At 35.2% G+C, this 15,359-nt stretch overlaps 1 protein-coding gene across 1 annotated transcript in view; it reads left to right on the top strand.

The window, feature by feature from the left end:
- The window catches only part of GALNT13 (polypeptide N-acetylgalactosaminyltransferase 13), a 798,776-nt gene that overhangs the window by 404,406 nt on the left and 379,011 nt on the right, over nucleotides 1-15,359 (top strand). Inside the window, exons 3-4 of the mRNA XM_007934922.2 lie at nucleotides 10,300-10,466; nucleotides 11,135-11,342. Of these exons, the coding sequence (XP_007933113.1) occupies nucleotides 10,300-10,466; nucleotides 11,135-11,342 (375 nt within the window). The remainder of the gene's footprint in view (nucleotides 1-10,299; nucleotides 10,467-11,134; nucleotides 11,343-15,359) is intronic.

Genomic DNA, 15,359 nt, shown 5'->3' with positions numbered 1-15,359 from the left:
AATAATAATAATAATAATAACCAAATTCACTATCATTGAGTCAGATCTGACTCACAGCAAATCCTCCTTGGATTTCCTAGGTGACATCACTACAGAAGTATATCACCTAATCTTCCTTCTGAGGAGTGGCTGATGGGTTTGAAGTACCATCTTTCTGGTTAACAGTCAAATGCCTTAGGCATTATGCCACCAACTGCCTAATATGAGAATAGTATGGTAATAATTTAATTTTATGTACTTTCCTGGTAGTTTCATTTGGTATCCTCAGAAGTCCTACAATGCAGATGTGGCTGTCATTTTACTCCACTGTAGGCAATGAAAAGAAACTGAAATTTAGAGAGGTTGCTAACAGATCCTAACCAGCAAAACAAACAAACAATAACAATCAAAAAACTAAACTTTGAATCTATTCTGAATCGAAGCAACCCTCTTTGGGTTTCCAAGGTGGTAAATCTTTATGGAAGAAGATTGCCCCATTTTCCTTCTAAGGAGTGGCCAGTAGGTTTGAACCACCAAACTTCTGGTTAGCAGTCAAATACAATAGGAACTGTGCCACCAGAGTGCCTTAAACAGCAAAACAGGGAAGTAAATATAGGTCTTTCAATCATAGAGTTTGCCCCAATATGTTCAAATAAGAATGATGTTACTTAAACCTTGGGATGATGTGTTATAATACAATCACTTACAGACCCACTTTCTCATATTTTTTCCCTATCCCTAAGGAGCTCTGATTGCACAGTGCCTGAGATATTTGACTACTAACCAGAAGTTTGGATTTTCAAACCCACCAGCTGCTCTGTGGAAGGAAGAGGGATCAATCTGCTTCCATAAAGATTTACTGCCTTGGGAACTCAATAGGGGTAGTTGTGAGTTGAGATCACTTGATGACAGTGAGTTTGGTTTGGTTTATTTGGTTCCCTATCATTAGCCATTAAAGAGATGCAAATCAAAACAACAATGAGATACAATCTTGCCCCAGCACTAGCAGCATAGTTCAACAAGACAGAAAATAACAAATGCTGACAAAGATGCAGAGAGTTTGGGGCTCTCCAACACTGCTGATGGGACAGTAAAATGGTACAACCACTGAGGAAAGCAGTATGGCGATTCCTTAAAAAGTTGGAGATAGAAATATCATTTGATCCAACCATTCCATTACTAGGTATATATCCTAAAGAAGGAGCTCTGGTAGCATAGTGCCTAAGGCACTTGACTGCTAACCAGATGGCTGGTAGTTCAAATCCACCAGCCACTCCTTGGAAGGAAGATGGTACAATTTACTTCCATAGTGATACTACCAGATGGCTGGTAGTTCAAATCCACCAGCCACTCCTTGGAAGGAAGATGGTACAATTTACTTCCATAGTGATACTACCTCGGAAACCCAAGGAGGGGTCTCTATGAGTTGAGTCTGACTCGATGGCACATAACAACAACAACAACATCTCTTACTTGTTTGTTTGCCTTGGTTCTAGAGGCTTGAAAAACAAAATCAATTCAACATATGCAAAAGTGTAAAAGATTGGGTAGTTTGCATGTTAAAGCTGGTCAGTGAATAAAGAAAACTGAAAAAGATTGTATGCTTTTGAATTGTGGTGTTGGAGAAGAATACTGAAAATACCATGGACTGCCAGAAGAGTGAAGAAATCTATCCTGGAAGAATTGTACCCAGAATGCTCCTTAAAAGCAAGAATGGCCAGAATTCATCTTACCTATTTTGGACATATTGTCAGAAGGGATCAGTCCCTGGAGAAAGATATGATGCTTCGTAAAGTAGAGGGTCAGTGAAAAAGGGGAACCCCTTCAATAAGATGGAATTGACATAGTGGTTGCAATGATGAACTCAAGTGTAGTAAGGACTATGAGGATGGCACAGGAATGGGCCAGTACATAGGGTTCCAATGAGTTGTAATCTATTCCATGGCACCTAACATCAACAAAAATAATTTGGTTATAACAATGCTAAAATATGATTACAGTAGCCTGCCTCATTGTGAAGTTTTCATTCATTCTATCTCCTATTAAATATATTTTGTGATATACATATTGCTAGATTCTGGAGAGACACAAATAAATAAGTATGATGAAACTTCCTTCTTTTTTAAGAATCTCCTGGTAAAGAAGACCAGTTAATACTACCATTATTCAAATTTACATACCAACCAGTAAAACAAAAGATGAAGAAATTGAAGATTTTTACCAATGTCTGCATTCTGAAATTGACCAACTTTCAATCAAGATGCATGAAAAACTACTGATTACTAGAATGCAAAAGTTGGAAATAAAGAAGAAGCATTGAAAGTTGGAAAATATGGCCCTGGTGATAGAAGTGATGCCAGAGATCACATGATAGAATTTTGCAAAAATAATTACTTATTCATGGCAAATACCTTTTTTTTTCCAACAACATAAATGGTGACTATACACAAGCACCTCACCAGATGGAATACAAAGGAATAAACTGACTACCCATGACTCTCTCTCAAGAGAAGAGAAGAGACGAGACTGTGGAGAAACTCAGCATCATCAGTCAGAAAAAGGCCGGAGGGTAAATGTACAACAGTGAATCAATTGCTCATGTGCAAGTTTAAATTGAAGCTGAAGAAAATTGAAAGAAGTCTAAGAGAGCTAAAATAAGACCTTGGCTATATACCACCTAGAGATCATCTACAGAGTAGATTTTACTTATTGAACACCCATAACTGAGGAACAGACTAGTTGTGGGATGACATCAAGAACATAATACATGAAGAAAGCAAAACTTCAATAAAAATACAGGATTAAAGGAAAAAATATAATGTACAAAAGAGATTGAAACTTTCTCTTGAATGAAGAGTAGCTAGAGCAAATGGAAGAAATGATGAAGTAAAAGAGCTGAACAGAATATTTAAAGGGGCAGCTTGAGAAATGTAATATAATGAAATATGCAAAGACCAAGAGTTAGAAAATCAAAGGGGAAGAACATGCTTATAATTTCTCAAGGAGAAAAAACTAAAGAAACTAATTCAAGCCTTGAGTGGCAATATTGAAGGATTCTGTGGGCAAAATACTGAACAATACAGGAAGCAAAAAAAGAAGATGGAAGGAATGCACATAGTCACTGTACCAAGAAGAATTGCTCGATGTCCAACCATTTCATGAGGTAGAATATGATCAAGAACAGATGGTACTGAAGAAAAAAGTTAAAGCTACACTGAAGAAACTAGCAAAAATCATGGCTCCGGGAATTGATGGAATATCCACTGACATGTTACAACACATGAATGCAATGCTGGAAGCCCTTACTTGTATATGCCAAGAAAGTTGGAAGACAGCTACCTGGCCACCCTACTGGAAGAGGTCCTGGGTGTGCCCATTCCAAAGAAAGATGATGCAACAGAATACGGATATTATTAAGCAATAACATTAATATAACAAGCAAGTAAAATTTTTCTGGAAATAATTAAAAAATGATTGCAGCTGTACATAAACAGGGGATGGCCAGAAACTCAAGCCAGATTTCACAAGAGGATGTGTGGCACAAAAGATATCATTGCTGATGTCAGAAGGATCTCAGCTAAAAACAGAGAATACCAAAAAGATGTATAACTTTGCTATACTGACTATGAAAAGGCATTAGACTGTGTAGATGTCAACAAATTATGGATAACATTGTAAATAATGGAAATGCCAGAACACTTAATTGGACTCATGAGGACTCTGTATATAGACCAAGAGGCAGTCATTCAAAAGAACAAAGAGATACTGCATGATTTAAAGTCAGCAAAAGTGTGTGTCAGAGTTGTATCCTTTCACCATACTTATTCAATCTGTATGCTGAGCAAATAATCTGCGAACCTGGACTATACATGGAGAAGAAAGAAGCATCAGGATTGAAGGAAGACTAAACAACCTGCAATATGCAGATGATACAACCTTCCTTGCTGAAAGTGAAGAAGACTTGAAGCACTTATTCATGAAGATCAAAGAATACAGCCATCAGTGTGGATTATGCCTTAAAATAAAGGAAACTAAAATCCTCACAATTGGAATATTGGACAATTGCAACACCATGATAAGTGGAGAAAAACTGAAATTGTGAATTTCATTTTACTTGGATCTGCAATCAACACCCATGGAATCAGCAATCAAGAAATCCAGTGATGAGGTACTACACTGGGCAAATCTGCAAACGACTGCTTTAAAGTGTTTAAAAGCAAAGAGGTACTTTGAGGACTAAGGTGCTCCTGATCCAAACCATGGTATTTTCAATTGCCTCATATGCATGTGAAAGCTGAATAGTGAATAAGGAAGAGTGGAGAATAATTGATGCATTTGAGTTATGGTGTTGGTGAAAAATATCGACAATACTATGGACTGCCGGAAGAGCCCACCACTTGTCTGTTAGAAGAACAGACAAATCTGTCTTGGAAGAAGTGCAGCTGGAATGTTCCTTAGAAATGAGAATGGCCAGACTCCATCGCTTGTATTTTGGTAATGCTATCAGAATGGATTGGTTCCTAAAGAAGTATATCATACTTGGTAGAGTAGAAGGTCAGCAAAAAAGGGGAAGACACTCAACAAGATGGACTATGGCTGTAACAATGGGCTCAAGCATAGCAAGGATTGTAAGAATGTACAGGAATGGGAAGTGTTTTGCTCTGTTGTTCATAGGGTCACTATGAATTGAAACCAACTTGATGGCAAGTAACAACAAAAACTAGTCTATTGTGTGAGATAACTTATTGTTAAAGAGTATAATAAGTGCAATGATTGAGGTATATTCAAGGTACAAGGCAGAAAGAGGACTGAACAGTCCTCAATGGTATTGAAGAGTGGCAAAGAAAGAAATTCACTGGCTTCCTGTTTCTCTGAGCCCAGAAATCTTCTGCAGAGGTCTCCATGACTGATTTTAAATGGAAATCTATAAGCAATGGAGTCTGGGAAACATGTCCTGCAGGATAATCCCCAGTCTTCTTCACAATATTAAAACTAGAAGGAAGAAACAAAGAATGAATCTGATTGCAAATAGGCCAAAGATTAGTACAACATCTACATGGGTTTTAAAATAAAGATGTTTGAAGTCACTGAATAAAAATCTGATTTTCTTTTATTTGAATTACCTGATAATTATAATCTATAGGAACTTACCTTTGGAACACAATGTGAATATAAATAGTCATATATAAACTCAGTTAAACTAAGTGCTTCATTTCATTTGCCACCAAAAGTTATTCAAGTATTATGAAAGAACTACTTTCCCTTTTCCAGGTTTTCTTTGTATGATGCATTGGTGAATGATGAAATTTATCTCTTTGTATGTGAATGCTAATGATTGGGAAACATAGAAATCACATATAGTTCTACAAGATCCAGTGCAATTACCATAGCTTTTAAAAATACAGAGTACGTAGAAGCCTTGTATTACAAGTATTTATTTTTAATTACAGTTATTAATCTTCTTTTATTGAGGCAGTGAAAGGTAACCCTGGACTCAATGAGGAGCCATCTCACAAGTCTTGCAAACTACTGGGTTGACAACCTTTGTTTTGAGTTCTAAATGGATTGTATCTAACTAAACCACTGTGTAATTATGGATCCTTTGTGATTTCACATTCTCATCTTATAGTCACTCTTTTTCTGATGTGCAATGTTGTGTTTAGTAGCTTATCTGAAAACATCAATATGGTTTTGAAAAGGATGAAATCAAATTGTAACAGTTTGTGTTCACATAATGTGTGCATAGCCAAGGGGAAAGGTGGTAAGATATTGCACTATCTCACTGTATTTTAATGTTACAGACATTGGAAAAATAACTCTATTTTTGTATTCTCTACAAAGTAGTCCAGCCAGATTTATTTCTTATATATTTGTAAATGATAAAGACTGGACTAACATTAATGTACATCCACAGGACAGAAGAGATTGCATATAAAGTGAGGAAAAGTTTCTGACTTCCTTTTCTTGTAATCAAAGGGAATGTTAACCTCATGCATCTTACTTAAAAATATTGAAAGATAGCAAAATGTTCCATATACATTTAAAAAAAAAATCTGTCTCTCTGTTTTATAATGCTCGGCAATAATTCTCTACTTTCACTGTACAGTCGGATCATCAAGGGAATTTATAAAAACTCTCAATGCCTCTGGCCACACCCCAGACAGCTAAATCAGAATCTCTGTTACTGAAATTCACACATCAGTATTTTTTCAAGCTCATGGAGTGATTCCAATGCATAATCGCAATTAAGAGCAACATATATATTATTATAGATTTAAAGGCAATATATTATTGATTCATCATGTTATAATATAGTGTAAAAAGGAACAATTGTCATAATAAAGCTTGTGATGTCACTGAAATGCCACATTTCAATGAGTTGATTTGACTCATAGATCCTAAACATTCCTTTAAAATTTGATAAAAAAATACTAGTAAAGTCTGCCTAAACTTTTACTCTCAAATTTAATTACATATGCATTGTATTTCCACAATGAAGTGAATTTTTGCCAGTCTCTTGGTGGGAGGGAGTTGTCATTGAGTTGGTTCCAACTCAATGACAACTCCATGTATTACAAAGTAAGACTGAACTCAATAGAATTTTCCTGACTATAATCTTTATAGAAGCAAATAGCCAGCTCTTTCTTCAATGGAACTGCTGGGTGGGTTCAAATCACTAACCCGCAGTTATCAGCCAAACATAAATTGTTTGTGCCACCCAGGGATCTCATTTGGCACTCTCTTTTAGATTTGTCCATCAAAGAAAATGAACAATGCCTTAGTAAGACAGGTAGCTACTATAATGACCTGAGATGATCTTTATTTACTACTGTTTTTTTTTTTATTATTATTATTATACAATCTTTTTAAAAGATACTAAAGAAAAGAAAGTTCGGTCTGTATGTACATGATTTTAATAAAAGCTAATTTTCTGTGTTTAGTTTTAATGAATGATTCCAGAGAAAGTGTTATTTGTCTATTTAATTAAAAAATATATATGTATTTGAGTATAAGATAAAGATATACTTTAAAATAATTTAAGTGTGTTTTTTTTTTTCTTAATTTTTCAAATGCCACTATTATTTAAAACTTCTAGGGTAGTATATAATATAGAGTAGTAATGATTACTGTTATTATTATTTTATTATCTCATACTTCATTGAACTATTTGATTTGAGCTTGTATTTTGTTCTGTAGTTTATTAAACATTTTTTTTTCTTTCCTATTGGTACATAGAATCATGGCACATCTTACCATAGTTGAAATCATAGGTTTGATGAAATAAAGGCAGTAACACCAGTTCAATGTTTTGCAAACCCATCAGAAACCATGAAAATCGTAATTGTTATTCATACAAGTCTATGCATTTGAGAAACTGACATTTGTTGTTGTTGTTATGTGCCGTGAAGTCGGCCCTGACTCACAGCAACACCTCCTTAGGTTTTGAGGCAGTATCACTATGGAGGTGGATTGCCCAACCTTCCTTCCGAGGAGTGGCTGGCGGGTTTGAACTGCCAGCCTTCTGGTTAGCAGTCAAGTGCTTTAGGCACTATGCTGCCAGAGCTCCTGAAAAACTAACATAGCGAAAATAATTAATTTTTATAGCTTAACAATTATTCTACACATTATCAGTACAATTAAACAACATCATGATAAATGGAGAAAAGTTTGAAATTATGAAGAATTTCATTGTACTTGGAGTACAAAATGTCTTTTCAGCTCAGTAACTATTTACATAGGAAGAACAGGAACAATTAATATAAATATTAGCCATATTTTATTTTTCTGCTACATTAAATAATGGCATAAAGGAAATGCTCTGAAAGTGTGCATAATAGCTGCATTAATAGTAAATTAGTTCATTATACGTTTGACACATATAATGAATACAAACATAATATTTGCAAGTGTATTTTCTTTTAACCATAAAAATGAAGTGCACCAAAATAAGATGCTGAAGTTAATTATCGGCTTTTAGATTGATATTTTAATAATTTATTCAAATTCATATATCATCCATTTTTTTACCTTTGTTGGCACTTTATGCAACATGCACATATTTTGATGTAGAATAAATCATTTTCCTCATGTGATGATGGTCTTTACCATACTTTTTGTTGAGTGTTCTGAGTCCATTTAATGATGTTTCCTAGAGTTTCAAGTCAAAAGATGGGACATATAGAAATCATTTGAATCTTGCTCCCAGAATGGAAATTCACTTTTTGAATCACGATTTTCTTTTTTCCTACATTTTGATTTCCTAATATGCACAATATCTTACATATTGTGGGTGCTTAATAAATGTTTCCCACAAAAATAATACATGCTAAGAAAAATACTATGATTTAGGTATGTATACATTCTTTTCTGGACGTATTGCAATACACTTCATTGAATAGGTGATATTTTAGTTGTTTTTTTAAAAGATGATTAAGTTCACAGCAGCGACACAATCAGTATTTGTTGTATTATATGTTTTCATTTTCTACTTTTTATTGTTTTTTTGTTTTTTTACTTGTTAATGAAGGAAAATTAATTTTCATGATGCTGAATTGTGTTGTTTTAAGTAGTTCATGAGTGACTGGTTCATTGTGTTTTATGGAATGGTTTTAATTTTACATTCAGAAGATTATACATTAAAAATTAACTTAAGCTGAGTAAACTTCTATTCCTTCTCTGGATCCCTGGTGACACTTTTTTCATATTCTATAATCAGGATGATTTAAAATTACATGACTGAGATGTCTGTATGTTGACAAATGGAAGCATGCCAAACTTGTGATGACCACCTAGAGAAGTCAAAAATGAAATATGGGGTCCTTTGGATTTGTAAACAATGAATGGCTTTTCTCAGGACATTAATTTCTAAAAGTGAAGGCAATTATAATGTAGCTCCTTATGAGTCAGTGCACTCCAGGGACTACCAGCATCTGAACTTTTAGAAATGCAAAATTTTCGGCTCCACCTCAGAGCTACTGAATGAAATTTGAATTTTAACAAATCCACAGGTGATTGCTATACACATCAATTTTTTAGAAATGCTGATAGCCTAATCTCTTTATTGATCTCTGGACCTCCACTTCCAAATTTCATCTCAATTTGGGATCTGTGAATATGATCTTATTTGGAAACAGGGTCTTGGCAGCTATGATCAAGTTAAAAGAAGGTCATACTCAATTAGAGTGGGCCCTAATCCAGTGATTTACCATTGCTGTCAAGTAGGTTCTGATGCGTAGTTACTCTATAGAACAGTAGAACTGCCTCATAGAGTTTCCAAGGTAGTAATCTCTATAGAAGCATATTGCCACATCTTTCCCTCCCAGAAGGGCTGGTGGGTTGCAACCACAGACATTTTGGTTAGCAGCTTAGCACTTAAACATTGTGTCACCAGGGTTCCATGTGCAGTGACTACTTTCCTTATAAGAAGAGCAAAATTTGAATACAGAAACACATCCAAGACAGCAGCTATGTAAAGATGGAGGTAGAAAGGGGAGTGATGGTGCTGCAAGCCGAGGAATGCCAAATATTGCCAGCAACTACCAGAAGCTGAAAGAAACAAAGAAACAGACTTCTCTAGAGCCTTCAGAGAGAGCTTGGCCCTGCAAACACTTCAATTTTAGACTTTTAGCCTTCAGAAGTATGAGAGAATACATTTCTATTGTTTCAAACCACCCACTTTGTGTTACTTTGCTACAGCAACCCTAGAAACCAAATACAAATACTAATTGGAAATTTGCATAATGCATATTGGCCCTAAACATTTCCTTCATATTCGATGGCACATAACAACAACAGCAAGACAGGGTTTATATTAGTCTCAAACCAAATGGAAATCATATACATCTAGAATTTGGAATAGAAAAATAAGCTCAGTTTTACATATTAAAAACCATGGACATATGGCTTTTTTTTATTCTTATGACTTTTGAGTTACACACTAGTTTGTTTTTGTAAATAAAGAAATGAATTAATCTATCTTGCTGTACCTGATTGTCTATTGACAGTCTCAGGATGTTTTAGCTTTCTTCCAAACCAAAAAACCAAACTCACTGCTTCTTTGACCCATGGAACTCATGTTGCTTTGTTCCCTACAGGAGTTAAAATAAAATATTATTAGTAATTATGCATATTTAATTTTCAAAATGCAAAGTGGTTACTCAACATTTATGAAAAAGAAAGTAATTTTAGGTATTTATAAAATGCTTCCCTAGTATTGGACTTTCGAGATTAAAGTTATGTTCCTATTGATATTTTTTTATCATTGTAATCAGAACAAAAAATGAATTTATTTACACACCCCTCTTCTTGTGTCTTTTCCAGATGCAAGACAAAGGTCTACCCTGATGAACTTCCAAATACAAGTGTAGTCATTGTGTTTCATAACGAAGCTTGGAGCACTCTCCTTAGAACTGTTTATAGTGTTATAAACCGTTCTCCACACTATTTACTCTCTGAGGTCATCTTAGTAGATGATGCCAGTGAAAGAGGTATGGGCTTTTTCTTATATAACTTTTAATTAGAAAGCTTTATGAGGGTCAAAAATATAGATGCTCAATGTTCTGCATTTGCAGGTTTGTCAACAACCACCTACAAAATTTTAATCTTTTTTTTTTTACTTCATCAATTTTTTTACTTCATCAAATTTATTTACTTCATCAATGTCGACTCCAGGACCAAGAAACTATTATTTTCATTTTTCTTTGATAACTAAATTTGGCTCTTCCTAACCTGAGAATTCAGTAAAAATGACTTTCAAATTGCTCCTTTATAATATTTTTTTTGTCAACTCATGTGGTCATATTATTGAGCATTTATATGACTTTGTAGATACTTGTCCTTTTTTTCCTTTCCGTTCAGTCAAAAGAAAATAACTACATTTGCCAGTGTGGCCCAGTTTGCAAATTACATACTGGTATCTTATTAACTTCCAATTTTATTCTTATACTTGTCAGCCAAGTAATACATAGGGTCATGATGTGCTATACGTTAACTGATGAAATCTCTCTATCTTTATTTCATCTAATGCAAACACAAAAATGTTATGGAAAGGAGTTGGCCAACCATTTCTCTGTGTTGCTTTTCCATCTGGCAATATCTCGGTTGTGTCTTAAAACAGTTTCAAAATTTTCTTATACATTCTAATTATATGTTGCAGATTTTCTCAAGTTGACATTAGAGAATTATGTGAAAACTTTAGAAGTGCCGGTAAAAATTATTAGGATGGAAGAGCGCTCTGGGTTAATACGTGCCCGCCTTCGAGGAGCAGCTGCTTCAAAAGGGCAGGTCATAACTTTTCTCGATGCACACTGTGAATGCACTTTAGGATGGCTGGAGCCCTTGCTGGCGAGAATAAAGGAAGATAGGTAAGAATTTGTGTTGTATGTCTGCCTGGGTTATGACAAAACCTGTTAGGACAGTCCCTGCTGTCCATCAGAACTTCTAAGTAGAAGTTTTCAGAAAAATTATTTCCTAGCTTTTAAAAGAAACTTTTCTCTTTTTATAATAAGTAAGATCTTGACTTATTTGTGTTGAATGTGGCAATTTGATGAAGAAATAGTCAAACAAGTCAAACAATTAAAATGTGTTGAATATCCATTTTTTAGGAGGAGATTAGTTCAATCTGAAATAATACAGTATTTTTTAAAGCACAGTTTCACAGCACCACATTATGTTCTTACAGCTACCCACTGAGGTAGGTAATGTAGATATTCTTATCTATATCCAATCATAGGAAGGAACAAAGAAGTTAAATAGCTTTCCCAATTATTGGAAATGCTGGCAACAATAATTCCTTTTTTCCCACTTCCAAATCAGGGTTCTCTCTACTATATTGGCATCTTTAGTCAAAGTCTGGTTCAAAATCATGTGGAGAATCTTAAAAGCAGTTGCACACATACCCACAATCCTCACTGAAATAAAATCATGATTTGAAAACAATATAGAGAGCATAGTTAGAAAAATGATAAATAATAATATTTAAACAATATTGCCACTCTGTACATAGAAATTCTGAAATCTGAGAAACGGAATAACACTTCATTAAAATTCAGAATGCTTATAGAGAATTTTTTCTTATAATGATGCTATGATGTATCAGCTCTTTTGTTGCAGGTATTCATAAACATTTCAACAACTGAGTACAATTTCTAAGCACTTAATGAAGAGAACTATCATTGCATCGTGTCTGTGATATGACAGCAAATCTTCCATAACACCTTCTTTGCATAGTCAATTCACCTACAGAGGAAAGGTCTTTCTAGAACTGGAGTTTTTATTTAAGCACCCAGGACAGGTGCTGCTTAGTCAGGGCTAGTCCAGGCATATCACATAAATGGCAGGATTTGGTACTTGCCAGGAAGATGTATGGAAGCTGTCAGTAAAATGAACCATAGCAGTTGAAGAAAGCAGTAGAAACCTTTTAGTCAATGGAGTGTAGAATGCAGCTAATAACATTTTTCTAGTCCGTGTATTGTACAATACCCACAGGAAAGTAAGATGGAAAGTAAAATGAACTTGGAGCATCTTAAATGTGTTTACTGACAGCTTTTCATATATCACACTGCTTTTCAAATCATGTGCTTCATATTCAACTTAGGGAATTTTTAAAATAATATTTTAAAAATATAGCATGCATGTTGTTATTGTTGTTATTTGCCATGGAGTCGGCCCCTACTCATAGTCATAGCGACCCCCCCCCTTGCGTTTCCGAGGCAGTATCACTACGGAAGTAGGAATGCCCAACCCTCCTCATAGGACACATATTTTTTAATCATCATGTTTAGATTTCATTTACCTATGATATAAAACCAAAAACAAACTCACTGCCATTGAGTCATTTAGACTCATAGCATTCCCTCTTTGGGTTTCTGAGGTGGTATCTCTAGAGAAGTAGATTGCTCAATCATCCTTCCGAGGAATGGCTGGCTGGTTGGTTTGGAATGCCATCCTTCTGGTTAGCAGTCAAATGCCTTAGACACTACATCACTAGAGCTCCCTTACCTATAATAATGAACTCAAATCTCGTGTCCTGGTTACAAATTCTTGTTTTTGTTGTTGTTGTTATGTGCCGTCGAGTCGGCCCCGACTCATAGCGACCCCTCCTTGGGTTTCCGAGGCAGTATCACTACGGAAGTAGGATTGCCCAACCTTCCTTCCAAGGAGTGGCTGGTGGGTTTGAACCGCCAGCCGTCTGGTTAGCAGGCAAGTGTCTTAGCCACTATGCTACCAGAGCTCCCGTTATAAATTCTAGTGTTGCTATAACCAACCAGTTGTCATCCAATCTATTCTGACTCATGGTGGCTCCATTTGTGTCAGAGTGGAATTGTGCTGTGTAAGGTTTTCTTTTTCTTTATTTAACCCCAAGAAATGTTTTTAAATGATGGAATTTAGGGAGGCACTTACTGCCTTTTCCAGCAGCTAGGATTTGGGGTGTTCTTTTCTAGATTCTTTCTGCTTTTTTGTTTTGTTTTGTTTTGTCTTTTTTAGTATTTTATTGGTGCTTCAGAGAAAGTTTACAGAAAAAAAAAAAACTGTTTCGCATTCAGCAATTTGTAAATGGATTGTTGTTGACATTAGTTGTAATCCCCAAGATGTGTCAGCACTACCCCTATTTCCACCTTTCATTCCCTGTTTCCATTCACCTAGTTACTTGCCTCTTCCTGTGTTCTTAATTCTGACTTTTGGGCAAGATTGCCCTGTTAGTCTCATATTGTTCTGAGGAGCATGTTCCCCTGGGTGTTACTGTTCACTTTATAAGCCTGTCTTTTATGTTGCTGGAAGGTGATCTCTGGGAGGAACTTCAGTTCTAAGTTACAAAGGTGGCTAAGGACCATAAGTTCAAGGGTTCCACCAGTCTCTATTAGGTCAGTACACTTGATCGTGAATTTTAATTTTGTTCTATATGTTTCTCCTACTCTATCTGGTAACTTCCTGGTCAGAGCTGTTGGTGATAGTAGCCAGACATCATCCAGTTCTCCTGGTCTTGGTTTAGTGGAGGCTGTAGTTCACGTGTTCCATTAGTGTCCTCAATTGTTTCCTTAAATTTTTGGTTTTCTTCCGTCTTCTTTGCTGTGGATGGAAAGAGACCAATAGTTGTGATTTAGATGGCTACTTTTAAGCTTTTAAGACCTCAGTTGCTACTTACCACAGTAGGACATAGAACATTGTGTTTATGGCTCATATTATGCCAACTGATGTCTGAGACTATGGTCACTAGCCTTCAGGTCCTCAAGATGTGGGAAGTGTTTTGTTATGGCTAAGAGTTTTTCATGACTATGACCCTTGTCCACTCTATTATATAAACTGGTATGTTTGCAGCATGTGCAAATATATATATAGTATTATCCACTGCTAACCCTATATATGCATGTGGGTGTACTCCTTTATGCCCTTCCACCTCTGTTAGGTTTACATAACTACCTATATATCCATTGGTATGTTATTGTTTGTTACTACTGTTGTTACAGGATTACTTAAGTAATATATTTACCTTTGTACTCTTTTACTCTCATGTACCTTTCAGTATCTTCTTTCACCTTTTTTATGCTGTCCTGACTTCCCCCATATTGTATATTGTCACCATTCATCCCAAGTCTACTATCTCATTAGTGATTTTCCTTCTCTCCCCTTCCTATCCCTGCTAACCATCAAATAACATTTCTTTCTGTGTGGAAATATTTTCTTCTTTTTATATTACTGATCTCTTACCATATTTGTGCTTTTGTGTTTATTTCACTCAGCATAATGTCCTCCAGATTTATCCATGTTGTAAGATGTTTTGCAGGGTAATTGTTAATCTTTAACATTGTATAGTATTCCACTATGTGTATGGACTACTGTTTATTGATTGATTCATTCATTAATGGGCACTTAAGTTGTTTCCTTCTTTTTGCTATTGTGAATAATGATGCAGTGAACATAGATATGTATATTATTTCCATTTGTGTCATAGCTCTTTTTTGCTCTAGGATATATACCTAGGGGTGGGATGGCTAGATCATAGGGTATTTCTATCTCAATTTTTTTGAGGAAGCACTATACCATTTTCCATAATAGTTCTACCATTTTACATTCTTACTGGCAGTATATGAGAGTTCCAATTATCCCTACAACCTTGCCAATATTTGTGCTGTGTTTTTTTAATTATTACCATTATTGCCAGTGAGAGATGGTATCCCATTGTAATTTTGATTTGCATTTCTCCAATGATTAATGATTGAGAGAACACCTTTTAGTTTGTTGGCCACCTAAATATCTTCTTTGGTGAAGTTTATGTTCGTGTTCTTTGCCCATTTTTAAAAATCATTATTGGATTGTATATCTTTTTGTTGTTAAGATGATAGAATTTTCTATAAATTTCACAGATTTAAAAAAAAAAAAAA

The sequence above is a fragment of the Orycteropus afer genome, unplaced genomic scaffold (assembly GCF_000298275.1).
Source record: "Orycteropus afer afer isolate SDZICR_OR568_19922 unplaced genomic scaffold, OryAfe1.0 scaffold00023, whole genome shotgun sequence".
NCBI classification, from domain to species: domain Eukaryota; kingdom Metazoa; phylum Chordata; class Mammalia; order Tubulidentata; family Orycteropodidae; genus Orycteropus; species Orycteropus afer.
Note: the sequence above shows the minus strand (reverse complement) of the source record. Positions and strands in the feature narration are given on the sequence as shown.